Source organism: Alternaria postmessia, assembly GCF_024291825.1.
Source record: "Alternaria postmessia strain BMP 2775 chromosome Unknown scaffold_4, whole genome shotgun sequence".
NCBI classification, from domain to species: Eukaryota; Fungi; Ascomycota; class Dothideomycetes; order Pleosporales; family Pleosporaceae; genus Alternaria; species Alternaria postmessia.
Genome location: NW_026260077.1, coordinates 669280 through 697277, shown reverse-complemented (window position 1 = coordinate 697277; position 27998 = coordinate 669280). Strand labels below are relative to the sequence as shown.

General features: G+C 54.0%; 1 protein-coding gene across 1 annotated transcript; it reads right to left on the bottom strand.

Moving 5' to 3' along the window:
- Positions 1 to 3: 3 nt before the first annotated feature.
- On the bottom strand, positions 4 to 27647 carry J4E82_001254 (uncharacterized protein; the record flags this gene model as incomplete). Its single annotated transcript, XM_051727569.1, has 2 exons — positions 4 to 20016; positions 20094 to 27647. The coding sequence occupies 2 exons, from the start codon at positions 27645 to 27647 to the stop codon at positions 4 to 6; spliced, it is 27567 nt and encodes a 9188-aa protein (XP_051592882.1).
- Positions 27648 to 27998: the final 351 nt, after the last annotated feature.

Below are 27998 nucleotides of genomic sequence, written 5' to 3'. Positions count from 1 at the left end.
GCTTTACAACAACATCAAACTACTTACAAAGGTTTCAGCCATACTGGTCCGGCGACCTCTACCTGTACCCCGGACTGGGTCGTAAACCGGTGGGGCGGCGATACCTGCGATGGCTGCTGCTCCTGCCGCGAGCGCCGTGCTTGAGAGATTAGGTTGCACGCTCTTAGCGTCTTGCGCACTGGCCGCGCCAAGCCTCGAGGCTGATCTCAGGTCACCTGACGTTTGCCGGTCCACTCTTCGCAACGAACGCTCCGAATGGTTGCTCAAAGAGCTCATAGGCCGCTCTTGGTCGGGAGACCTCAGTCTTGCGATATTACTCAGAGAGCGTTGACTTTGAACACTAGGTGACCGCTGCTCACCAATGTGCTGCTTCAACGGGTCTGCGCTTGGGGATGATCGTGGCATACGGCGCGCGGGACTGAGGGCCATGGTTCGATCGATGCCTTCGTTGACTTGTTGCCATGGCGAGTCTCTTCCGCCTACATTTTCGACTGTGGATTGCACACTCCGGCGACCTGTAGGTGTTGGTGTGCTAGGCGGAGGTGATCTTAGACGATCAGAAAGTTGCCTGAGACTCTCAGTGCGACGAGCTGACTTCAGTCCTCGATCAGATACACCCACATCGGCTGCTGACCGTGACTTCTTTTTGGTGGTAGTGTCATCTGGACTGACTTCTGTAATAGATTCAAGCTGCTTGGTGCCTGGAGTGCTAGTACGTTCGGGCTTTGCGATAGTCGATGAAAGGGTCTCGCTCTTCTTCTCATTCGGATCTCCAAACAAGGACTGGTATGGCTCCTTCTGTGTGAGTTCCTTAGTAGGCGATGCCCGGCCTTGGTGCGATTCGACGCGCGGTTTCTTGCCTGCCCGCGACGATCCACTGACATCTTTTGACGGAGTTTCAACGACCATGTGGGTATCATGAGCAGGCGTTTGCGGTGCTGCCGCTGGTGAAGTGCCATATGCGCGCGTAGATGGCGAAGAATCGAAAAGATGGGAGGATCGCTCCTTCGTGGCGTACTCGTCGCTTGTGGTGGGCGTGCCTAGAGTCATTGGGTGCGTTGGCAAAGCCGGGCTGTCCGTATCATGATCAGTTGCGATTGAACGTTTTGGTGCGCTCAGAGGAGTTTTCGGTTCCTTCGAACGCCTCAGTTTACGTGGTGCCGTTTCGATAGGCTGCTCCGGCTGAGCCTTGGTGGTGGCTTGGTCGACCTTGTCTTGAACTCCGGCAAAGGACCACGATGGCTCATCGGCTGGTCCTACACCACGGGTTGACGATTGGGCGTTGCCTGTACTAGACACACGCTCATTGGAGTGCTTTTCAAGATGTGCGAGCTCTGGCACGACAAAGCGCGACGGTGATGCTGACCTCTCACTGGTAAATTGAGGCTCTTGAGTGGACTTCAATGTGTGTAGGCGCTTTTCCTCGGGTCGCTCGTCGTCGAAAGATACAGGATGTGTTCTGCGTTTGTGAACTTCACGATCGGCAGTTCGTGCCTCAGCTGGTAGTGCGTCTTTCATCCTGGTCGTAGACTCCTCATCAACCTTTTCTTCAACATTCCTGCTCTTTTTGCCCTTCTTTTTTGGCGATGGGGCCCATGCGTTCATATCCCTCTCTTTCTCCAACTCCTGCTTGTGTGTTTCCTCCTTCGACTGCTTCAAGATTTCCTGTGACACCACCTGGGGAAATGGGTACTCCCTCGGCTCTTCGGCGGTCAGCGAGCGGGGCTCCTGATCGAATGTCACAGGTAGGATCGGGCTGTCCTCCTTGCCTGCAGGTTGCTCTTCTGTGACTGTCTTCTTCGATTTCGCCCTCTTATCTCGCCTACTTGAGTGTACCTCGTCGAATTCAGTAGGTGTGGCTGATACGTTTGTTGCTTGTGTTGGTACGTCCGGAAGGACAGCAGTATTGGTCGACGCGTGAGGCATGGACCGGGCAGGCTCAACCTCGCGGACCGTGGAGTCAACTGGAGTCTCTACAGCAAGAGGCACATTTGGAAGAGCCTCAATCGCCGGAGTCTCTGCAGCTGCATACTCAACACCGTCTTGCTGACGTGGAGCTTGTTCCTTGTCCTTCTTTGACTTCTTGCCTTGTTTAGTCTGTGCGACCCCAGTGTCCTGTGTGCTCATCTTCTCGACATCTACTGGTGTCTCTGGTAGAGGATGACGTCTCTTCTTACCCTTGGTTCTTCTGAGACTTGAAGACCCGGCCAACTCATCAGGATCAGCCTCCTCAAGAACACCGGGAGGTGACTTTCGCGCTGCAAAAGCAGGGTCATTGAGCACGTCTAGGGGATCGAATGATACGGTGTCCGTAGGTGCCATTGCCACTTCGATAGGTGGTAAGACATCAGGCCCAGTAGGCTGCGTCGGTCGCAGTTTTGGAGAGCCAGAGACCGATGAAGAACGGCTTAAGCTTCCGAGCCGAGATCTACTGGCTCTCTCTTTTGCGGCGGTAATGTCGTCATCTGGTGTGATATCGCGAGCTCCTGAGATAGAGTTCGAGCGATGGAATGACTTGTCGTTGATGACATATCCAGGATCAAAACCAGACTCTTGCAAACTGGCGGCCACGGTGGCTGCGAAGTCTATCTCTCTTGCTGGCGACTTCGAATCCGATCGAACTGGCGACGCCAAGCCAAGTTGACTACGGGACGCAACTCTAGCTACATGGCGTTTCTCAGGCGATGGAGGTAGGACGGGCGTCACAGATCGAGATAGATAACGCTTCTCAGGAGATGGGGGTAGAACGGGTGTGACAGATCGAGACTGACTCTCGTATCGTTCGGCGAGATTTCTGACACTGCCAGAACCTTCCCTGCGCAAGTTACGTTCCGCGCTGGGGCCATCCTGCGATGCGCCGCGCTCGAACAACGCTGCTAGCTTGTGCTTCTTGGACGACTTCTTGTGCAACAGTGGTTGCTGAGGAGTATTGTCGGGTTCGGTAGCTCTGACTTGGACACCAGCGGTTGAAATGTCGGATATGGATCTAGAATGCATACCCTTAAGCTTGTTAGGAACTTCTTCGACATTCGGCTCGGACGCTGATGGCGTTGCGGTCGTGTTTTCCGCGGGAAGTATGCTATCTTGAGTCTCCCTCTGGCGAGAATTCGATGTAACTCTCGACAGGATGTTTGCTTCAGGCATGGGGACTCTCTCTTCGACTGGACCGGTAGGTGTGACATTGGCCGGCTCCTCCGACGACGTGGTAGCGATCATTGACTTGCGCCTCTGCTTCTTGTCGTTCCTTGTGGTTGTTTCAGCCTTAGGCGTAGCTTCAATCGTTGGGTGCTCGGCACTCAAACGCTCCTCTGCGTTGCCATCTGGGACGATGATCTCTTGGGGTTCGACCTCTGAAGGTAGGTCACGCTGACTTTCAGTTACCGGTGCGACAGGCGCGTCTTCAATGGGGTCAACTGGGGCGTCTATGGGGACTGGGAGCTGAGTGCCCATGAGTTCTAATGGATTGACCAGCGGCTCTTCGTCTCGAACTTCTTGGGCTTTTCCCACATCCTCTTTGCTCTTCCCTTTGTCCTTCTTGGTTTCTTTGCGTGCTAGAGCAGGGACAGCCGCAAGCTCTTGTTTTCGCTCCTGGGTGCTTTCTGAGACATGTGTAGACTCGGTGTAGTCGGTCAAGATAGGTTCTGGAAGAACTTCAGTGCTCTTGACATCTGGCTCCGCATGCAGTCGTGATATAGCAGCCGGCTCGCTGGCTTCGGGAAGCGATACATCCCTCGTGGCGGATGTTCCAAGGTCCTGCGCGGCTAGTGCGTCTTGTTTGACTCTTTTCTTGTCCTTTTTGATAAACTCCTGAGATGGAACGGGTGACTCATCGATGGTCGTCTTTTGTTGCTCGGTAGCCACTAGCGGCAGAGTATCTTTGGTTGTCTCTATTGGCACGACGATTGAGGTATCAATCCGTGTTTCCTCATCTTGGCTTGATGTCTGCGGCGCCGCGACAAGTTCCTCCACAGCGAGCTCACTTGGTGTCTCAATGCTCTTTATAGGGGATGTCTCGACAACAGGTGCTAGAGATGGAGCAGCTAACCCATAATCAGGTAAAGCTACCTCTTGAGATTCAGCCACAGTAGCGGAAGAGACATCCTGGGACGAAGTCACTGGCGTATCTTGGAACTCGATAGTTTGTTCAAACTTCTGCTTGTCTTTCTTGTCAAGGTTCCTCGACAGCACTGGCTCGTCTTCTGCAATGGTTTCTTGAACGTCTTCAGTGACGGCCGACGAAGCTAGGGTTTCGACTGTGGCTGGCTCGGCAGAGCCCATTCTCTCAACATCCATGGGCGGGGTAGGTTGGGGAGTGTCGTCTGATATGGTGGTGCTAGCTGAAGGTTCAGTGGCAACTTGTAAATCTTCCCTTGGCTGCTCGATGGCTGGCTTTGGGATATCGCCGATCGGCACGCTCGATTGCGTTGGTGTGTCGTGAAGCTCATCAAAGCTGATCGCAGGCCCTTTGGCCTTGGCCTTTTTCTTTTCTTTCTTGCTCAGGTTGCGGGAAGGCACATCGGTCAGGACGAGGCTCTCCTCTACTGGGATTGGTGTGCCAACAGCTCCCGTCTCCTCAAGAACCTGCTCCTCCACTAGAGTGGGCGCAGAAACAGGTGCAGGCATTCTGGAGCCCTCCTTCGTCTCGACCGCAACCTCAGTTTGGGTCGCAGGAGTCGTCGATAGAGTATCAGAATCGACCTTGCTCTTCTTTGCCTCTTCTTTATCCTTCTTTGTAAGCCTTCTTACCAGATCTAATATAGAAGTCGGCTCAGTGGCAGAGGATTTGTCAGTATTTCCTTGTGTGGCGAGATCTGCGTCGAGGGCTTCGGCACGAAGTCGCAGTTCAGCAGCATCATCTTGAATCGCCTTCAGGGAGGGTGATAGCTCGTTTCGTGGAACATCATCGTCTTGAGTAACAGGGCCCGCTCCATGGTGTGCAGTGAAAGAGTCGGTGGGTTCGATAGGCTGCTGCTCGTCAAAGCTTCGCTGGGTATCTTCAGGAGCCGCATCGAAGACATGAGATACTTGGTCTTCATCAGCCTCAGTGACGGTCGGTACGTTCCCTACGATTGGTGTCGTAGGTCGTTCGATATCCTTTGTGACCTCGGTATTCGTAGGTAAACTGTCGTTGTGGTAGATCGAGGCATCAGTGGGGATTACAGACGAGACCTCCTTGTCGTATGCAGTTGGGCTAGGAGTTTCAAAGGACACTTCCTCTGTGATGATTGATGGAGATGGGATAAGTGCCTCTAGATTGGATGGCTCGACGATACTCGGCTGGGCATCGGTGTTTTCAGATGATACCTTTGGCACATCCCTGTTTTCATCCAAGATAGCAACGGGCTCAGCTGACGCTTCAGCTAAGTCCTTCACAATATCGCTACGGTCGTTTGTCATCTCTCGGGTCGCTTGCGATCTGTGAGCGGCCTCATTGACGGGCTGAGATGTGGAAGGTTTGGGGAGTGGTTCAACTTCCTCGGTCTGATATTGGAGGTCCACAATAGCCGGCGCGACAGTTGGGAAATCCGAGGACGGGTCCTGCAAGGGCTTTTGCTCGGATTTCTTTGCATTCGATGGCGCTGATGCTTGAACTTGAGGAACAGAACTGTCTTGCACCTCAGAAAAGCTTGATGGGACGCTGTTCGGTAGCACTGCGATATCCATCTCTTGTGATGCAGTTGATGTTCTAGGCTGTTCGGCGGATTCCGGAGCATCGCTGACGGCAGGAAAAGGCTCAGCCTCAGCTTTTGTTGCCATGTTCGATGGCTCTTCGATCGGAATCATCACTGGCTGCTCCGTGTCCTGAACGGTTTCCTCTGGATCCTTTGAATCGGTAGATTGCGGTCCGCCAGTAGTGATGGGCTCGATCTCGAGCGCTTCCGATGCCTTTGCCTGTCCAGGAAGTTCAGACATTTCGCTGACGGGTTCATTTGCGACATCGATAACAACAGGCTGGGCCGCACTCTTCTTGTCTTTCTTAGCCTTCTTGCCCTTTTTGGGAGTCACGGAAACTACGTTCTCTACTTCTGCGACTTCAGGCAGTGACTCGCTCGTCCTTACGGTTGGATCCTCTCGTACAGGTTCGGATACGTCGCGAGAAGCCTCGCGCCCGACGACAGGACCTCGAGCCATTAGGGCGGGGTCTTGTGTAGATTCAACCAAAGTGGTGTCGAGAACATCAGCCAGAGGCGATGGTTCTGCTGACGCATAGTCGGTGGACAGCTCGATGGAAGGCTCGACGGCAGGCTCACTGTCAACCTTGAATTCACCAGCCAGAGCAGCAGCCTGCTTCTGTGCCTTCTTTCGCTCTTTCTTGCTCAGCTTGCGTTCAGGAATCGACTCCCGCATGTTTGTCTCACTCTTGGCTTCTTCCAGAATCGCTGTCTGTGGCACTGAATCTTGTTCGCTAGCTGCAAGTGCAGTCTCAGTGGCAGGTGTAGTGACAGTTGTCTCCTGCAGTGGGAGATCCTCCGGTTGGATTGCAGCTTCCTCTACCTTGGGCTGCTCATCCACGACTGGTGCGAAAGAGACACGAGCCTCAGTTGTAAGAGGCACTACACCATCAGTAGCTGTGATAATGCTGTCAGACTCAGCTGCGGGTAGAGCCTCGGTTGTTGGCGTCATGGCATCTGTCTTCTTGCTCTTCTTGCTTTTCTTCTTCTTCGAGATCGTTGGCGATGCTGGCTCCTCTGCTTGAGATTCAACAGCTACTGCTGGTATATTTGTGGGCTGCTCTTCGATGAGTGCTGGCACGGCAGTAGGAACTGACGCATCGTAGCTGACAGCTTCCTCAGTCGGCTCGTCAATCAAGACTTCTCGTGCAACCGGGGCATCTTGCGTTGTAGGGACTTGCTCGTCTTTGTTCGATTGCTCAACAATAGACTCTAGAGTGACAGCCGATGGAACGGATGGGACGTTCTCCGTGGAAGGCGTCGTAGAACCAGACTTCGTGATTTCTTCCTTGGCGACCTGCGTCGGAAGCAGTTGGAGAGCGCTATCATTGAGTGAAGATTCCTGGTTTACTGGGAGCGCAGGTATCTCGGCCACGGCTTCGTCGTAAGGCGCGTCAGTCAGTGTGTCCTGGATAACTGGCTCGTTGCTGCGAGCGCTGACATCTTGTGCGGCTTCAGCCTTGGGTTCGACTATATCTTCATTGATGGGTGTGTCCCTACCCAAAGCTTTCGCTCTCGCCTTCTTGGCTTTCTTCTTGTCTTTCTTGGACAAAGGTGCGGCGTCAGCTAAACTAAGCGAAGACTCTTGTCCTGCAGTAGGGGTCGAAAGCTGCTCCATCTGGGCATGCGGCGGGATCTCGAGATCAGATACTGCAACCGGCATATCATCGACCGTCTCAGCTGGCGGGTCGATAGTACGGTCTTCGAGCGATGGTACCTGAGAAGCAACTTGAACAGGTTCAGCAGCCACCTCTAGCTCGGGCTGTGGTTCTGTAGGATTTGATGGCTCTTGAGTATCTTGAGTGACAGGTACCTGAGAATCGACAGATGTTGTCGGCTCAACGGCCCTGCTCTCTGAAGCCGACTCAACATCATCCGGCTTTGATACAAGTACGTCTTCAACTGGTGTTGATTCAGGGACTAGCTCAGCAACCTCCTGGCTTTGTTGAGCAGGCACGGCTTCGGTGATTGGATCGTGTGGTGGTTCCGAAACGACGTCTTCGGCAGGTGTTGTAGTGCCGGTTTCCTTCTTCGCCTTCTTGATCTTCTTCTTGTCTTTCTTTGACAGCGGTGGTACCGGAAGCTCCTCGGTGGGCAACTGTATGTCATCAGAAGTCTGCAAAGCAGGCTGTGATACCGCCGATGGGTCAGATACAACCTCTTGAGCCTCGGTAGGTGCTTCGCGTTTGATGTCGGCTAGCGGAAGCTGTAGTATTTCGTCCAGAGGAGTCGAAGTGGGTCCCTCTGGTACAGTTACCATCGCATCAGCTGGCGTATTGCTAATTGAAGTGCCAGATGGTTGAATATCTTTGTGTTGATCAGAAACAGGAATCTCACGTGATACTTCAAGCTCAGCAACCGGTCCAGACGCCGTTTGCGTTGATTCAAGCTGTACCGAAGGTGGTCCCTCCGGTTGTGAAGACTGAACCTCAGAAGTAGTCTCGGTAGGCGCAATCATGCTAGACGTTTGCTTGGCCTTCTTACTCTTCTTCTTACTCTTCTTGGGAGAGATGGGCTCATCGAATTGTGGCTCTTGTGTTTGCTCAGCTCCCGAAGGAGCAGTTACAGGCTGTTCATTGCCACCAACTACACGCTCCGTGTCCTTGAGTATAGATTCCGCGCTAGTTAGCTCGTTATCGAAACCAGGCACAGGTGTGGGCGTGTCGGGCTTTGTAAGCACGTCCTGGTGTTCTTCTGCCGCAATCGGGGAAAGGCCAGACTCGTGGATATCGGCGACTGCCTGACCGTGGTTGAAGGTAATTTCCTCTTCAGTGGGCTTTGCATCAGCCTCCGGCTCAGGAGTGTTTACTACCGCCTTGTCTTCGACGAGTACAGGATCCTCCAGAGGCTGGACATCCTCAATGGAAGAAGCGACTGGCTCCTTGGGTTCTGGAGCTGCGATAATCTCGCTCAAATTGTCCGTAACGTCTTGCTCAGGCTTGAGAAGTCCGGTCTGCAGTTCCGGTTCTTCGGCAGTGGATACGCGCTTGGCTTTCTTGTTCTTCTTTTTCTTCTTAGAAGGAGCGGCCACCTCATTAGCTTCGTCAAGTAGGCGCGATGGCTGTGCAGTCGATGTAGAATTAGCTTCTTCCACAATGTTCTCGGTCTCTTCTTGTGGATGAAGAACAGTCGGCTGGTCTGTCACAGAGTCTGGTAGAGCGGAAACGTGGTGTTGTGGCAGCTCCAGTTGGATAGGGACTTCTGGCGTGCTTGTTGGCTCGACATCCACAGCTGGAGATGGTTCTACAACTGTGGATTTGTCCAGGATGTTTGGCTCCGGCGCAAGCTCTTCCACAGCGAGTGTTGGCTTCTCGATCTCCAACGCTGCAGCATCAACTTCGGCAGCTGCAGGCTCTTGCGATGGAATCGGCGCAGCTTGCTGCTCGACAGTCATTGGTTCCAACCCAGTAGCGCTCGGTTCTGTAGTCATGGTCTCTGAGACCTCTCCCTCCACGACCGCAAGCTTTTCCTTGCCGGCTTCAGCTCTAGCATCTTCCATCTGCTCCCCTTGTCTCTCACCTACCCCTTGATCTTGTACATCTTCCACTACCCTTTTCGCCACCTCATATTCAAAATCCTCCTCTTTTTTCTCCTCTTCATGTCCACCATCCTCCCTTACATCCTCAATCTTCACATCATTATCATCAACAAGCTCATTATTCGTAAAAGGCTGGGGATAGGATGTCGGTATCCCCGAGAAAGGTAGTTGGGTCTCCGAAAGTGTAGGGATCGACAGAGACGGCTGAGTATCAGAGTTGGCTGCCTCAGGCGTCTCATCCGCTAAAAAAGGCACCGCCTTCTTAGCTTGCTTCTTCGCCTTCTTCTTGTCCTTCTTGGACGAAGGTGAAAGCGGATCTGGCTCCTTGTCTGGTGGCTTGGGATCGCCTGGAGGTTGCTCTGGAGTAGCGACGATAGTGGCTTGTTCTTCAGCTGGCGTTGGGTCGGTTGTTGGCTCACTGGTCGCAGTAGACGGTTCAAGCTGCTGTTCGACCTGCTTTATCTCACTAGTAGATGTCTCACCTGGAACGGTGGACTGACGGGATGCATCTGTCGGTTTGTGCTCGTCAGTGGGCTCTTGAGCTGCTTGATTATCGGCTAATTGAGACTCAGAAGTAGGGTCCTTGAGCAAATCTTCAGCTGGCGTTGCAGACTCAGATTGTTCACTTCCAACAGCCGACGCGCGTTTGGCCTTCTTCAACTTCTTTCTCTGCGACTTCGGTAGTCCAGCCCAGTCTTCTGGCTCTTGCTCATCGTCTTGCTTGGCATCTTTAGGGAGAGCTCCGGTGCTAGGCATAGTTGGTACGTCTGATATGGTAGTCTCAGCCGCAGGTGGAATGATGGATTGCGTTCCCTCTGTGAGAACGTTCCCATCATCGCTGGTGATCAGCCCCTCGCTTCCAGTTCCCTTTTCAGCAACGGCAGCTGGCGCAGCCGAGTCTATGACCTCTGTTTGCAGCGCCTCGGTGGTTGCAGTGTCAATTGTCTCCTCGGGCAGCTCCGCAGAAGGCTGCTCATCCAAAGATGGGTTAGCTGTTTGGGTCGGTGCCTCGGTGGAAACAAGAGGTTTAGAAGATGTGGCCTCGGCGGTGGAAGTTTGCTCAGCTGCTTTCTCCACTTTCTCCGTCTCTTTCTTTGACGACGACACAGTATCCTCTTCTTGTGTGGCCTTCGAGGGGATCTGTTCTGCAACAGGTACAGACGCTGCTACTTCTTCGGAAGGTGCGGGTGCAGCAACTGAAGCCTCTGTCTGCTCGACAACTGGTGCTATAGGGTCTTGGTCGATGATGGCACCATCGTTGACTTTTTCCGCAAGCTCTTTGACAGGCTCATCCATTGGAGTGGAAGGAACGGATGGCTCAGCTTCTGCGATTGAACCTTGCTTGTTCTTCTTCGCTTTCTTCTTCTCCTTCTTAGAAAGCTTTACCGGCTCATTAGTGATCGAAGGTGTTGTGGGCTCTTCGGCAGGACCCTCGGTCGGGACAACTGTAGAAGGCAGCTCAGTTACTACTGCGTCAGATGACTTTCCTTCCACAACAGAAGTCGATGGAAATCGCTTGTCTTCGGCCGGTACGCCGGAAGAGGTTTCGTCCTTGCTGGATTCCTCAACAATGGCAGATGTTGCAGCAAGCTCGGCTGATGCGACTTCGGAAGGCTGTTGCTCAACGCTCGCAGCAACAGTGTCAAGAGAGCGTTCTTGGGACTTCTCTACTGGCGTCTCGACTGGAATAGCATCAACAATAGATTCGCGCTCTGGCTTCTTCGCCTTCTTCTCGTCTTTCGTTGAAACAGGCCCTGCGGCCTCTGGCGCAGCTTCGACTTGGATAGGCACCTCAGAAATAGGCGAAAGTGTTGCAGCGGGCTCTTGGACAGATGCAAGTATCGTTGTCCGCTCTTCAGCAACATCGGGAAGGGTAATTGGCGTTTCTTCAATGACAGGGGTTTCAGAGATAAGTCCCTCAGTAGCTGGAGTCGTGGACTCGATCTGCTGTTCCAGCACCGGCTCAGCCTTTTCCTCAATGGAAGTGGGCGGAATAGAAGTAGACTCTTGGGTGGTTGAAACGCGCTTGGCCTTCTTAGCTTTCTTCTTGTCCTTCTTCGAGAGAGGCGCGACAGCTTCTTCTGTGGCATCTACTATGTTGGGTTCCTCAGGCACGAGTGCATCGATAGTTGGCATCTGCTGACTTGGCTCGTCGGATGTTAGCGTTTCGTCTTTCTCTACGATAGTTGCTTCAGAAACGGGTGAAGCTGTGGCATCGGAAACGGTGTCACGTTCGGCAAACACATTCGAGGCGGGCGTAATGTCGAGATTGGGCCCTTTGCTTGAGGTAGTTGCTCTTGCAGATTCTGCAACTTCAACAAACGTAGATGGTGCCTCTGCAGTAGTTTCGGGCAACGACGCCGATGGCTCAGGGTGCAGGATCGGGTCTTCAGCGACGGAAGCACGTTTGGCCTTTTTAGCCTTCTTCTTGCTCTTCTTGGAAGTCGTCTCCTCCGCTTGCTTCTGCTCAGCTGTAGATGCGACAACATCAGACTGTGTAACCATGGCGTCTTCTTGGTCTCTGGGCACAGGTGTGGGATCGTCCGGGGTACTGGCGATGACATGTTCAGCCGGCGACGTGGTTGGAGGTACATCGTCTTGAATGTTACTATCCACTGGCGTCAATATCGGAGATGCGGTCTCGGGAACGGTCTGTGTCTCAACGACGGATTCTTCTGTAGACTTTTCATGAGCATTAGACGCGACTGGCTCTTCGATAGTTGGTTCATCGAAAGCTCGCATCCTAGCCTCGGCAGGCGTAGAAGATTTCTTGGGCGCCTCACTCTCGACTCCGGCCTTTTTAGCTTCCTGGCCTTTCTTGTCTTCGTTCGAGAGCGGTGCAGCCTCAACGCCTTGCTCCGGGACGGGCTCGTCGCGCATTTGTCCGACAACGATCGGTTGGGCGTCTTCCTGGAACTGGGTGGGTGTCGTGGAAGCGATGACATCCTGCTCGGAAGTAGAAGCCTCAATATGCTCTGGCAGAGGTTCAGTGGCACTAGGCTCACGAACAACGTTTTGAGTGGTCGGTTCCTCAGTTGCTGCGATAGTGGTCTCGGAAGTGATTGGCGCAGACTCGGCAACAAGAGTCTCAGGCTCGGAAGCCGATGCTCCCTTTTTGGCCTTCTTCTTTTTCTTGTTCTTCTTGGGCGTGCTAGGAGCGTCTTCGTCTTGTACTGTTTCTTCGGCATGTGGAGCGTCGGCGACTGCTTTGCTAGGTGTTGCAACGTCATCAAATGGTACGGCAGATGAAACGGGTTGTGTAAACTGGTCAGCTACCAGAGCACGATCCATCTCAGCGATTGGGCCAGCGGGAGTGTCTAGTACAGGCTGCTCACCCGTAAAGCTGGACTCAAGAGGTGTCACCGGAGTAGCGACATCAGCAACGAAGCCAGTTAGCTTATCAGAAGAGGCATCGCGAAGCTCGGGTTCGAGCGCTGAGCCATCCTCGGTGTGGTGCTGCTCAGTAGTACCTTGCGTAACAGGACCAGAAGTAACATCGGGCTTGACAGCTGTAGCAGTATCGTCGGTGATAGGCTCATGTCTAAGTGTCGCTGGGTCCTGTTGGAGCTCGACATCCTGGGTGGCATCCTCATTTGCTTGCACCTCCTTCGGCGAAATCGATGGGATCTCCCTGGAGCTCTCCTGCGGCGGCAGCGGGACATCATCCTCGGTGCGTCTGGCGTCTTGGGAAGGCTCGGAAGGGACGTCGGTCTGTGGTGCTGGCTCCTCATCAACCAGTGTGCTAGGCTCAGTAGCGTCAATGGATTTGCCCTTTTTACCCTTCTTCTTGCTCTTCTTGGAGATTGGCTCGGCCTCTACAGCTGGCAGCGTGGGCGATGCAGGGACGATAAGATCTCGAGCGATCTCCTGCTGTGTGCCAGCAGCGTTAGCAGAGATGTCGGCAACAGGTTCATGGACGACAGGGACATCCTCAGGAACCTCAACTTGGGGGACTACCGGCTCTTCCAGATCATTGTCATCGGTGTCGGGAAGAGCTACAAGCTCAGCCAATGACGCAGCTTGCTCTGACTTAGCAGGCTCAGCCTGTGCTGAAGGAACGGATTCAGCTGTGGGTTGCTCAGGTTGGGCAGAGTTCGTGAATGGGTCAGGCTGAGAAGTAGCTACTTCAGCAACAGGCGTACTTGGCTCGGTTTCGGTCGGTTTTCCCTTCTTAACCTTCTTCTTTTTACTCTTTTTAGATGGCGTAGCAAGCTGATCGTCTGCGATGGGCTCGTCAATCTCTCTGGCAGGCGTTTCTGGAAGAGGCACTGTCTCTGGTTCAATAGCCAGCGTCTCTTGTGACGGTTCGCGTGGGGGATCCTCGGCAGGGAGTGAAGGCTGAGAAACTTCCGTGACTGACTCTACAGGTAGCTCGGGAGAAACATCGAGTGCTGGGTCACTCTGTGTCACTTGGGACTCGACCTGGGGCTGTTCGAGTGGCTTAGGAGATGTAGCCGGAATGTGATCTGCGATTGGTCCGGATCCAGTGGCTTCAATAGAAGGTTCAGTCTCCGCCTTCACATCGGCTACGTCGATAGATGTGGGTTCGATCTCGACTGGTTTACTCTTTTTGGCTTTCTTCTTCTTGGACTTTTTCGATGGCGTTGTAGGCTCTTCTTCCAGTAGCGTAGCAGATTGTAAACGCTCTTCGACTGGAGCCACTTGCGAGATCGTTGAATCATCAAAGGTGGACTGCGTTTCGGTGACTCCTGGAGTTGACTCAAAACCGACCATAGGTTCAGAGAGAGTATCGTCCAATGCTCCGCGAGTGGATCTTGTTTCCTGTTGCGGTTCATGTATCGCTTCAGGAAGGTCTTGACTTCCAGCGACTTCTGCCTGAGGCCCCAATTCGCGCTGAGCACCAATGGGTGGAACGCTTGATACGTCCTCATTGGCCTGATCCTTCTTGCTATCCTTCGAGGATGTTTTGACTTCTTCATCTGTGACCGTTACAGGCTGTAGCAATTCTGATTGCTCCGTAATGACGGGGATTGCGCTCTCAGTGGAAGGCTGTAGGGTCTCCGAGTTGAACTTCTCTTGCACAGGGATTACGTCGTTAACGATAGGCTCCGACTTTGCCGCCTGTTGTACAGACTGTTCCACCGCAGGTTGGGAAGCGGCGACAACAGGGCGAGCTTGAACATCCTCTAATTCTGGTTGTCCCTCAAGGATTGGTGTACTAGGCTCCTCAACCGAAATCTTTGTCTTCTTGCCCTTCTTTTTTTTCTTGTCTTTCTTAGAAGAAGGTACATCCGCAACGTCATCAAACACTAGATCTGCGACCTGGCTTGGTTTAGCTGTCGATGAGTTGTCTGGCTCAAGATGCGTTGGCTGGATCTTTTGGGGAATATCGTTGCTGTGCTCCGCGGGTCCCTCCTTGGGTGCCTGATCAATGACAACGTCGAGCTGTGGCTGCTCTTCGAGAACAACCGGTCCGGCCTTCTCGGCATTCGAATCCTTCGCATCAACATCCTGAATCTTATCTTTGAGCTCTAATGGCGCTTGTACAGCGATGGTGGCCTCCTCTTGATCGATCTCTCTATTCGTGTTCTCTTGCTCCACGCTTGGCTCGACATTAGCACTTTCCTCTTGCGTAAAGACCTCCTCCACGGAGGGTTTGACATCTTTGGTCTTCTTGCCCTTCTTCTTCTTGTCTCTCTTCGAAGTGGGAGCTGATGGGGTATCCTCCGTCTTCGATTCGATGGGAGTCAAGGCCTCAGCTGTAATTGTTGGCTGTTCTGATGGCGTAGACAAATCCTCGTCGAAAGCGGCAGTCGGAAGAGGTACAGTGGCAGGATCAGCTACATCATCAAGCTTCTGCTGGGGAAGAGAAACCTCTACAGCATCAACCTGTTCGATCGATGGTGGTCGCTCAATATCGCGAGTCTGATCAAAAAGTTCTTCTGTAACAGCTACCGGCTCACTGGCCGGTGTAGACGTTTGAAGGGGAGCTGTAACCTGCTCAGGCGCGACTTCGATCTCAGGCAGGGGCGTCGCGATACCACTTTTCCGCTTGCTCTTCTTAGTCTTAGGCGTAGTAGGGAGCTCAGCTTCTATAGGCGCCGAAGAATATTCGAGTTCTGGCTTAGTCTCCTCAATAACGTCTACAGAGGTGTCCTTCTCGGAAGGATACATGAGATCTTTGTCGGATTGTTCGTCAGGCAAAGGTATGTTGGCAGCCTCAACTGTGGTAGACTGGTGTATGTCATGGGTGGCAGTCGGCTGGTCAGACAACTTCTCGCTTGCTTCGACAGATTCAGAGACAGTAGTGGGTGAGGGTTCCTGCGCGGGGATACCACTCTTCTCACTCATCTTCGTATTGGATGTATCGTCCTGGACAGAGGGTACGAACTCGGTTGGTGCTTCTTGTTTTGTCACAGCCGCCAAGTCCAGAGGAAGAGAGGATTCTTCGTGTGCAACCTCCTCCATGGTTGATGTGACTTCGGATGCGAGCTTCAAACCCTCGCTCTCTGATGGCGCAGTCCTTTCTTGCACGGTCTCCGCGGTCGAGGGCTCGTTGATGGCGATATCCTCAGCTGTAGTCACCAATTCACTTGTGGGTGTCGCGCTGACTTGTCGACTCGGCTCCTTCTCGCTGCGCAGTGCCGGATTCCATGATGCATCAAGCGAACGCTCAGCAGAAGGTACAACAGGCAATGTGGTAGCCGATGTCTCGGCTTCAGTGATCGCGGGCTCAGCAGTCTTGCTCTTCTTGCTCTTCTTAGCCTTCTTCTTGCCAGCAGATGGAGTGACCTCATCAACGGCTGGAATGGACAACTCTGCAGCTACTGGCTCCTTGACCTCAACGGCTGGTTCAGCAGAAACGACGGCAGACGGCTCTTCGCTAAGAGGCGTAGCTTCAAGTGCTACTTGTTCACCTCGAGGTTCGACCGCACTTCCCATAGAAGTCTCTTCACCTCTTTCGGCTTCGAGTTGGCGCTCGACAGGCCCAGGGGCTGGTTGCTCGTCTGAGACTTCCGACGCAATACCAATGGGAGCATCAGTAGTCGTATTGACGGTGTTTACAGGCTCATCCAGATCAGGAACCTGTACGCTACTCTTCTTCGTCTTTTTCTTCGGCTTGATGATCTTCTTCTTTGACGAGCTAGGTTCAAGCGAGATTCGATCATAGGTAGAACCACCAGACTCAGTCGGGACTGAGTCAGAGATCGTGCTGGTAGGTTGCCCATCATCAGCGAACAAAGCATTTCGAGCAAGAGATAAAGGTTCTGCAGTCTTCTCTTCGATGGCTGTGCTTTTGTTGACCGATACCGAGGACGCTGTGGGCGTAGAGACAGTTCCAAAGGCGAACGGTGGCTTTCCGTCATCGGTGAAGAAGGAACTCCGGGGTACAGCGAACGCAGATGATTCTTGCTCCGTTTCGATCTTCGTGTCGGTGGAATTCGAGGCTGCCTGCTCAGCGGGTATAGAGATTGATGGGAACGCAAATGATGGCCTCCCATCATCAGTGAAGAACGTACTCCGAGGCGCAACGAAAGTGGATGGGGTTTGTTCCCGCGGAACCTCTGTTTCCTTCGCAATCGATGTAGCTTGCTCTGCAGTAGCAGATGGTATCGAAGGGTACGAGAACGAAGGCTTTCCGTCATCAGTGAAGAACGTGCTACGCGGTGAGACACCCATAGAAGCTGTGGTTTCTTCTGTGATGGGGATTTCTTTAGCTGTGGAGCTGGGTTCGATGGCAGGAGAAGACGACATCGTCGGGAAGGTGAATGATGGTTTTCCATCGTCGGTAAAGAACGTGCTGCGCGGAGAGACGTAAGCAGGGCTCTTTGCCTCCTTCGCAGCAGGCAGTTCTTCAGACTCTGCTGTGGTCGACGTAGCTGCAGGCGTGGAAGGTACAGGTGGGAATGTAAAAGATGGCTTTCCATCGTCTGTGAAGAAGGCAGTAGAAGGTGTAGCTTCTTCAAGTTGCAATGTAGTTTTCTCTTCGACAGCAGGAATGTCCTTGGGAGTATCGGAAGTCTGCTTCTGAGGTGTCGCTGGCGTCTTAGGGAATGCGAAAGAAGGTTTACCATCGTCAGTGAAGAACGCAGTGTGGGGTGTGACAGTGGAGCCTGCTTCGTCTTGAACAAGATCGCGGGTTGCCTCGGCTGGACGCTGATCAGGTACGGCGGCTCTTTTGACTTCAGTCTCGAGCTGTAACTGCGGCTTCGCTGGTTCGTCCTGTGTACTCTTTCGGGAAAGAGTAGGCCTGATCCCGACTGTGGCAATCTTCTTGTCAGGCACAATCGGTGGAGATGGCAATCCCTTACGTTTAGCCTCTTCTCTAGCAGCAGCCAGCGCAGCCAGGACGGCAGACTGGGGTTTAGGTGAGGATGGAGGCGAGGATGTTGGTGACGGCGCCTTTTTCTTGCCCCATCCAAGAGCACCCCACAGGCCGGAACCCCAGCCTGATCCTCCCGACTGTCCTTCGATAGTGGAGGCTCGACGTTGTTCCTCGACGTTGACCTTGTTCTTAACTTGTTCAGGACCGTCGGATGTGCTAGGACGAGCTTGAAGCTCGGGTGTGGCAGGCCCAGCTGGAACTTCCATCTCAGGTTCTTTGGGGTTCGTAGAAGCGACAGGTGTAGGTACAATGTCCTTTGAGATTGCCTCATCAGCCGAAGCGGCTGGCACGTCTTCTTGAACCAAAAAGTCCATGACATCGACCTTGTCGTTCGTCTCGGTGCGTTCAAAAGATGGCTCGAGAATATCGCGCTTAATGGTCTCCTGTTGTGACTCTGACGAAGGTAAGATCTGGTCATCTTGAGGTGCGATTTCGGGTAAAGACGATGGCTCGGGCTCAACTTGTTTACTACCGCGTTTTCCCTTCTTGTTCTTCTTTCCCTTCTTGGCCTTTGGTGCAGGCGTAACCTCCTCATCGACGATTGGCTCGGTAGCTGATTCGGTAGGTGGTTCAACGATTGGTTCAGTAACAGGCTCACTAACAGGCTCGGTGATAGGCTCAGTGATAGGCTCAGTGATAGGCTCAGTGATAGGCTCAGTGATAGGCTCAGTGGTAGGCCCAGCGGTTGACACATCGGCGGGCGTAGAAGAACTAGGTTCTGCAGGCGCATCCTGTGAAGATATTGATGTCGCTGGGGCGAAATCGGTTGATATTCCAAGCCCTGTCTCTGCCTTTTCAACTTTTTCGATTGACCTCGCGGCTTCTTGAGGAACGTCATCAAAGGTAGCGCGCCTGACTTCAGTAGACTCGTCTTTAGGCGGTGCAGTACTGTCCAGAACTTTCTGTCGAAAGTCCTTGGCATCTGCAGGCGTAGCCACAGGCTCACCAACAAGCGTAGCATCATCTGTGACGATAGACTCGGACCTGTTCTTGATCCAATCATCCTCGTCCTCGACGAACGTCGGAGCGAAGCTGAAAGAGGGCGAAGGCTCTACCATTTCTTCGGTCGGTGCAGGTATTGGTGACTCAGCTGCGACGGCCTTCTTACTCTTCTTGCCCTTCTTACCTTTACCCTTACCCTTTTCCTTTGGTGATGGCTCGACGACGTTTTCCGCGGTCTCAATTTCAGGCTGCTTTGACTTTCCGACTGATGAAACCTCATCTTTGAAATCATCGCGCTCAGACCTAGTCGGCGAAGGGGAACGCTTTCGCATCGCAACCGCTGTCAATCCTCCCACTACAGCACCAAGAGCAGCATCCTGAAGTCTTGCCGAGCTACTTGATGGCGCAGAGACAGCATCACGAGGTGTAGGCACGTCACGCATCATCCTATCGTCAAGCGGGGCACTTGTATCGAGAGGCGTCTCTGGCTGTGGAGATGTCAAGGTTGACATGAAAGCATCATCGGTAGACTCATCCTGTTCTTGTGCTCTTGCGTGTTCCAGCGCCGCAGTAAGTGATTCATAGTTTGGACCACTGGATCCTGACGACGTTTCCTGCGCACCTGTAAAATAGTCTGAAGCTTTCGGTGTAGCTTGCCCAGATTCCTCGACCTCTTCAGCCTCACGGTGTGCAACCTCAGGCTGTTGAGGTTCCGTTCCATAGCGAGGCGAAATGAGGTCGGATACGGCACTTAGAGGATCATAAGATGGATCATTGGACGATTGCCCAACGCTCTCGTACGGTGATTCTAGAGCGGACTCGAACTCTTCCTCTGAGTCTGCGCCGGAGACAACTGAAGATGCACTACTGGGTGGGAGCGCTGGAAGTACCTCGTCGATCTCATCGGTTTTGCGGTTGCGCTCCACCAGATACAGCGGTCGAAACTCGCGAGAGTTTCTGAACTCTGTAGAGTGGGTCTTGCCATGGCGAGAACGAGTTGGTGAGGCAATAGAGACAGGACTAGTTGCTAAGCTTGGATCAGTGGTAGAGGGGACAACGGGCTTGCGAAAGCGTATAGGAACTGCAGTAGAGGATAGCCGGCGTTGAGACGTTGCAGTAGTAGGACGCGAGACATCTGGTGATCGGGTTGGCGAACCTGGCCTAGACAGCGGCAGGGGAGGAAGCTCGTCTGGGAAAGCTTCCAATTGCCAAGGCTGAAGACCTGTAAGACGGGTTAGTAACGCGCGGCTGTCCTCGAACGACAGCTCGGGTGGTGTTCTGGGTCGGTCGGTGTCTTCAGAGGCGGTGAGGCGTTGGGCATCGTCTGATGTCGAAAGAGGAAATTCGGGCCGATCTCCAGGGATTATGCCACTACCCTCGTGGGCCTGATCGACAGGCTCACCTACGGGCAGTGGACTTGGAGTGGCCGTGGCCACTGCCCGATCGCCTAAAAAAGACGGTTGTTCTGGTTGTTGTTCATCGGCATGCGAGGGCGGGGTTCGAGGGTGTAAAGTATCCTATATACACAACATCAACATTCATTCTAAATACATTGCGAACCACCGCGCTATCGCACATGTGAAGAGCGATGTACCTTATCGTCATAAGCATCCCTCCTGTCTCCATCTCCTTTCTCACTGCGACTGCGACTGCTCCTCTTCTCGCGTCGACTACTGCTTGAGATCGTGGAGCGCATGTCATCATCGTCTGAGCCGCCGTAAGTGGAACCGCGATCCGACCGATGCTTCCGTCTACGATGTTTGCGTTCTTCGTCGTCGTCGTCCTTTGACTTCGAGGACTTGCTCGAAGCTTCGGCCAGGTTCTCCCTCGACTTGCTGCTGAACAGGCCTAGCAAGCCACTTGGGCGTTTCTCCTTCTCTCTTCTTGAACTACGATCCTCGTCTAGGTCTGGGATAGAGGATACGACAGAAACCATGTCGTCATCTCGCCTAGAGCGTCTTCGTGAAGATTTGTGGTCATCGTCGTAGTCGCCGTATTCGGAAGCTGCTGACGAGCGCGACCTTCTCTTGCTCTCGGGTGATATGTCCTTCTCGCTTTCCCTCCTCTTGTGCTTGCGTCGTCGTTCGCCAGGAACTTCTGAACGAGTGTCGGAGACGGCAGACTTCGTGTCCCAGTCATCATCCCCATCTTCAGTCTCATGGCGCCGGTGACGTCGCCTTCGTTCACCGCCCTCCTCAAGATCGTAACCGCGATCATGGCTCTTCTCACGAGTCTCAGACTTGGCTTCCCGACGTCTACGGCGTCTCTCTTCACGGTCTGGGTCCTCGTACTTGTAACTCAGAGAGGCGATCGAACCGATGTCATCGTCATCATATCTACGTGACCTGTCGTAGAAATCATCGTCGTATCTGTCATCGTTGTCCTGATCGCGTTCGTCTCGAGCATAGTTGTCCCTCTCCTTGTCGTTGGAGCCTGTGGGAAAGAATCCATCAGATTCCTTATCGTTGCTTTCCCTTCGTGGCGTGTCGTCGGGAGCATAGTAGCCAGGGTCATTTACGTTACGAGTGGTGGGTGGCTCAGGTGCCGTCGTGAAAGGTGACGTAGTGGGAACCTTTGGAGCCTCGACCATAGTCTGATATCTTGAAGGATCAGGAATAGTACGAGCGCCCATATAGTCGTCATACTTCGTCTCGGTCCTGAGAGGAGAACTAATGCTTGGTGACCATTTGCCGCTGCTATGTCTTTTCTGAACCTTCGGTCTCGGTGTCTTGTCGGCTAACTCGTCGATACCCTCGAATGCGTAGCTTGGAATCGTTACATTCTTCTCGTGTTCTTCGAGTGCGCGTGCACCGTTTGTCGGAGACACAGGAGAGTTGCGAGAATCGTTCTTCTCTGTAGACTCCAAATTTTTCCTGGCACGCTCGAGGTCTGAGGCCATCCTGTTCTGATCCTGGTTCATAGTCATACCCATCAGAGCAGCGAAACCACCGGCCATTGCGGCAGTAGCAGATTTACTGCCGCTGGTCTCCTCCTGACGAGAGCTTTTCTTGGGAGAAGTGCTGGGTGATTCCTGGAATGCTTCTCCTAGCCGTGGTGGTTCAGCGGATCGAGATGGCTCGTTGTAGCGAGATGATTCAGGGGCACGCGAGGCTTCAGCGCGTCGAGTAGGCTCGATATCTCTGGGATCCCGCGATGGCTCGATGTCTCTGGGGTCTCTGGAAGGTTCGATGTCCCTGGGATCGCGCTCGATAATCGGGCTTGATGGTGGGCTGGGTTCGCTCATCTCCCATGTATCTACACTAGCTCGCTTCGATGACTTCTTGGACTTCTTCTTCTTGTCCTTCTTGCTTGTCTTGACCTCTGGCTCGGCTTCCTTCTCTTTGACTGGTGCGGAAGTCACGGTGGGTGTTGCGTCCCCACGTCGAGAGACATTCTGCATAGCTACACTTTCATTAGTATCCTTAGACTTATCCTTACCCTTTACGTCCGTCTTCGTCGAGTATGCCGAGGGCCCCTCTGCGGGTACTTCAGACTCGGGCATGTCATCCCAACCACCAGGCATGTGCATGATCGCTGGTGGTGTAGAAACCTCTCCTTCAACAAAACCGGGTCCAATTGGATCCTGCTGAGGAGCTCTCCATGCGTTGCGCTCTGGTTCAGGCTGCCAGTATGCTGTCTGCACACTGCTCGTAGATGGTGCAGCAGAGATGATCGATGGAGAGATGGTGGAAGACGGTGCCGCCGAGATAGTTGATGGAGACATAGTGGAAGGCCACGATGGCGCTGCTGAGATGTTTGACGGAGTGATAGTGGAAGGCCACGACGGTGCTGCCGAAATGGTTGATGCCGAAGTAGTTGATGCAGCAATGGTGGAAGGCGCCATATTCGCATCAGAAAACGGGTTGCTTAAGCTGGACGCGGTGGGTCTGAAGTCACGCAAGTCGCGTTCATCATTTTCTTCTCTAGAAAGAACCGCTGCAGTGGTGAGGGCTGCTGCCGCAGCGGCGGCCGCGGACTTCTTTTCCTTGGTCTTGCTCTTCTTGGAAGCAGCATCCACGACACTGTCCCACGTGGAGTCATCCTTGTCACGAATATACTGTGTACTAGGTGCGGTCTCCTTGCTCTCTGGCACTGTTGACATCTCTGGGCGATAGGGTGTATAAGTAGACGTAGTCTGATGAGGCTTAGACGTCTCCCGCTCAACTGTGGTCTCGTCGGCAGGTTGCTTCGATTCACGCGACTTGAGGTCGCCGTCAGAGACGAATTGTTCGCGGTAGGACTCTGGAGTCGGGACATCAAAGTGGTGGAATTGGTTCTCGCCCCAACTCACTCTAGATCTTGCTCGATTTGACTCGTCGTCCCTTGGCTCGCGCCTGGTTTCCCTGATAGGCTCCACTGCTGGCGATGGACTACGCACAGAGGGTGCGCGACTACCGGGGGGTGTAGGCAAAATGAGGTTCAGCGAAGGTACAGGCGGCGGTTGTGGTTGAGAAGGCCGACCATTCCTGGTGGCCGTGAACGAATACGATGGAGGATACGGTGGAATCTTGGGTTGGCTGATCGGGTAGTCTTCATATGACTGGTACACAGGAAGGTCAGGAGCACCCTCGTTCGGGTCTACGGGATGAACCTTTGGTAGGTTGTCGTTGGTCAGAAGCTCTTCCGGCGCGAAGAAGTCAGCTTGAGAGACTGGCTCGGCAGAGTACCTGTCCTCCCAGTCTTGTAAGACGTCGCGAGCTTGTTGGCGAGAGTTGTCCTGCTTGAAGATGTTGGGGTCGAAGATCTCATCGTCGAACATGTCCTGCTCGATTTTGCTAGGTTCAACGGTCTTGACGCTGGTTGACTCCCGCTTCTTGCTGCTCTTCGAAGACGACGACTTCGATGAGGAAGACTCCCGCTTGCGCTCGCGCTTCTTCTCACGCTCCCGTTCTTTCTCTTGCTCTCTCTCCTTCTCTTTGTCCCTGTAGGACGAGATCGCCGCAGTCGCGATTGCTGCGGCAGCGCCAGCGGCTACAGCGCCAGCGACAGAAGACTTCTTGTCGGACTTGGATGCTTGACGTTCACGGTCTTGCAGCTCCTGCTCCTTTCGCTGGGCACTAGTGGCAGGTAAAGCAATGGAGCCTCCCAAGGGTTGTTGTACAAGCTTCTGCGCTCGGTTGCTCGGATAGCGATCGATATAGTCCCCTTCGCGTTCTCGGAGACGTCGCTCTATTTCTTCTTGCTCAGCTTCGCGTCGAGCAGCTTCAGCTCGAGCAGCTTCTTCTTGCTCGGCTTCAAGTCGCTCTCTTCGTCTTCGCTCAGCTTCGGCTGCCTCGCTTGCAAGCTGGCGCTGGTGCTCCAGTTGGGCTATCCGTTGCTGACGCTCCCGATCTTCTGCTTCTCGAGCCTGGCGTGCCTGAGCCTCTTGTTGTTCACGACGACGTTCGTTCTCAAGCCTAGCCAAGCGTTCGATATCCATGAACTTGCGGGCCTCGTCCTGCTGCCGTTGCAACTCTTGGCGACGCCGTTCGTCTTCCTCACGGCGGCGCTCTTCTTCTTGACGTGCTGTTTCCTCCAAGCGAAGCAGTGTCTGCCGACGGTCTTCCTCGACTCTACGAGCCTCATCCTCTCGCAGTTGCTGTTCTCTTCGAACGCGATCTTCTTCTTCCCGTCGCGCGATTGCTTCTCGTCGCGCCTCCTCATCGCGTAGCTGTTGCTCTCGACGAATACGGTCTTCTTCTTCCCGTCGCGCCTCATCGTCTATTCTTTGTTGTTCTCGACGACGATTGGCTTCTTCGTCTAAGCGGTCTTGCTCCTTACGTCGCTCACGCTGCTCTTTGTCTACTTGCTCTTGCGTTAGATTGAAGCGGACATTGCTATTCGCGGATGGTGGGCGACTAGGAGGGCGATCAGGGTGTTTCAGTGCGGACACTACGGCAGCCCCAGCAGTCGCTGCAAGTCCTGCCATAGCCGCATCCCGCTTCCACGATGAGCTCTGAATAGGCGAAGAGTTCGCTCGACGGAATTGAGGATGCTGAGGGCTTTGAACAATGATGTTTTGAACTTGGGATTGCATGGGGTACGGAGGTGGGTATGGTGCTTGTGAGAAGACTGGTGGGCCTGCAGGGGCAGTGTAGCCAGATTGTGGTGGCGCTTGTGTTGAATAAATCGATCCAGGGACTTGTTGCACTGGCTGAGGGTGCTGGATGGGGACAGGACCAGGGCCTGGGGTGACCGGAGGTTGATTGGTGACGATAGAGCTTGTGCGGCGTGCATCGAACGACGCATTGGGGTCAAGAGGTGCAACAGGGTAAACCGATTGCAGTGTTTGCGCGCTACTAGACTCACTGTCGTGGTGTCCATGAGTAGCTGCAACAGCTGCGCCCGTCAAAGCACCTGCGGCACCAGCTGCGGTAGGTCCAATAAGAGATGTACTGGCGATGTTGTCGTAGAGATTATTGGACGACCTCCTCTTCTTCTTGCCAAAACCCCAACGCCAGCCCCATTTGTTGGTCCCTGAATCGTTGGATCCGATGGAGTCGTTGCTCTTGGTCTTCTTCAGGGCGTAATCACCGTAAACGAGACCGCCGTCACTCGAGGAGTCTGAAGTACCATCATCCGGCAAATCCTCCCACTCGTCGTCTCCGTAACGGGAGCCAGGTCGTGAGGTTTGGCTTGTCTTGCGACCGAGTCGGTTTTCCTTTACAGCAACAACCTCATTGTGGCGTTTACCTTTGCCAGCCTTCGCTGCGGTAATAGCAGCGGCAGTGGCGCCAAGACCGATAAGAGAGGCTTTCAATCGCTCATCCGAGTTCCGTCTCTTAGGTGATGACCGTCCTGATGTTCGTCCTGATGATCGTCGGCGCGTCCTCTTCACATAGCCGGTGCCGAATGCCATCTCAGAGTCGGATGAGGACGACGAGTTGTTGCTGAAATTGAAAAAGCCCTTCTTTTTCTTCTTGAGACTCGTGGTGTTGACTCGCTTCTCTTTTGGAGGGGGTGCAGCGAAGAAACCATTGAAGAAACCACCCTGGGATTCGTGAGTGTCGCCAATCTCGATGACGGAGGCGCCAGATGTTGAGCTTCGAGAAGCTTTCCGTCGAAGTTGATGGGATCTCCTCCTACGGCGCTCATCGTCGCTACTATCTCTCCGGGGGTGTATAACCTGTACCCTCTTAGGCGACCTGGATCGGCTAGAGTGCTTCTTCCTTGTAGCCGCTCCAAGGGCGGCACCTGCGAGACCGGCGCCGATAGCAGTGCCGATCAAGCCAGTCTTGCCACGTCCAGAGTTATTGCTTGAACTGGAGCTCGATCGGGAATGACGGCGAATCTTATAATCCTTACGGTCCTTCTTGTCATTCGTGACGCCCACTGACATGACGGACATGCGATCAGCAGAATTGCTCCGATGACGGATGCCAGAGCTGCCATAGCTGTAACTCTTGCGGTCCCTCGATCGGCTGCGACTGCGGCGTGAGATTCTTGAGCGTCCAGACTTGATGCTATAGGTATCATCAAAGTCGTCGCGGCCGGCAGTTAAAACAGCCTTTCCAGCCTTGGCCAAGCCAATTCCGCCTAGGCCTGCAGCTACCCAGCCTGCGGCACTGCTCTTGGTCTTTCGGCGCTCCTCGCCCGAAGAGATAGAGCCGTAAGACTTCTTCTCCTTGAGCGAGTAACGGGATTGTTTCTCGATGCCACCAGATGGCCGCATGAACTCACTGGATCGTTTTCTGTAATAGTGGTGCTTGCGTGGAGCGTCCAAGACGGATGAGCGAGGATCAAAGCAACCCTTGCAGACTCCGATGTACTCGGTGTATTCCTCCATCTTCTGCACGTCTTCGTAATCCTTCCACCAGTCGACAAACTTGGAAACGGGCCCAGTGTGCTGATGCTGCTGAGCCATGCCGCCAGAGCTGTACGAACTATGTGGAGCACCATTGTGCTGATGCCCATTGGGTCCGTGTGTCGACGTGTAGTGGTGAGAGGTGCTGTGCGAGTGTGTGTTGGTATGGGTGTGGTTGTGGTTGTGAGAATGTGAATTATGTTGATTCAAGCCATAAGCCGCCAATCCTGCAGCGCCAGCAGCGTACAATCCGGCGATACTGCCAGACGAGTGCTTCTCTGGTTTGGCCGGCCGAGGTGGCTTTGGGGGAGGCGCGCCTTCCGCACCGTAGGCGGCGGCTGCAGCGTAGGGTGGGAGGTAGCTGCTGTCGTTGGCAGCGGTATTAGAAGTATTAGGAGCCGAGCCGTACATGTTGTACGTGGACGCGGGAGCCGGGGCAGGCGGGGTGGTATTATTAGTGTAAGAAGAGTAGGATGTAGAAGGACGAACATTCGCTGAGCTGTAGCTTGTAGAGTGTTCATGATTAGATGAGCTGTGGCCCATGGCGTATCCAAGGGCAGCTCCGCCAGCCATAGTAGCAGCTGGACCGAACGTGCTTGGCTTGTCGGGCCTCGACGAAGATGCAGGCCGTGGTGGCTTCGCAGGCATCGGGGCGTCGTCGACGAAAGCACCGGGCATAGATGAGCTCGATGGCCTTGGGGGTTTGGATGAAGGGACACTCGTGCTGGGCCCATAGAAGTCTGCGGCGGCACCTGATCCGGTGTCGGCAACCGGGTTGGGCTGCGCAGAGGCAGACATGAGATGGGGGGTATCCTGTCCTATTATGACCGAAGGCGGCTGAGGCCTCACACCTGGCTGCTGATGCACAGACTGGCCCTGGTCGTTGTAAAACTCGGCAGCCGCTCCAAAGGGATGGCCGCCAGGCAGCGCACTCGAGGTGTACTGCGCCGGGTTCTGTCCAGGGAACTGGCTCTGCACGTGATTGTCCAAGTCTTCGGGGTGCGGTGGTGGGTGGTGGCTTCCCACTGGCAGAGCGCCCGACATCATGGGCGCTCCTGCCTGTCCTGGGAACTGCGAGAAGCCGTCGCTGCCAATCTGGCCGCTGAAGCTGCGCTGTGCTTGCTTGGGGCTGTCGACAATGTCGCCCCTGTAGCCAGCGCCACTTTGCGACAAACTTCCTGATCGCACCGAACGCGTCGAACGGCGCTTCTCAAGCTTCTTGTCCTTGCCCTTCTTCCGGTCCTTGTCGTCGCGCAGTGTGGAGCTGGTCGACTCGGCATAGCTGCTGCGGCGATCGTCGCGACGCTTGTCGTCGTCGTAGGGATCGCTGTTAGGATTGTTTGTTGTGGCCCGTGAGCGCGGCATCTCGTCGAAGGCAGTCGTGAATGAGGCAATCGACGATGATGACGGCGCGGTGTCGCGTCTGGAGCTCGGAGGTTTGCGGGCTGTTGACGACGACACGACTGAGCGGGCGTCTGGGTCTCGGTCGCGCTTGGAACGCGTGGAGTCGCTAGTACGGCGGCGGCGACTTTCTTCTTCCTTATTGCTGTTGGAGGCAGCAGAGCTACCAGTCAATCTACTCCACATGATGCTGGGAGGATGCTGCGTGTTGCGCGGGGCGCGCGGGTGCGTTGTTATTACAAAGTAGTGCTGGCAATGGGTCGGGCGCAAATGAGATGAATCTCTTGGTGGGATATGCTGGGTATATCGCTGTAG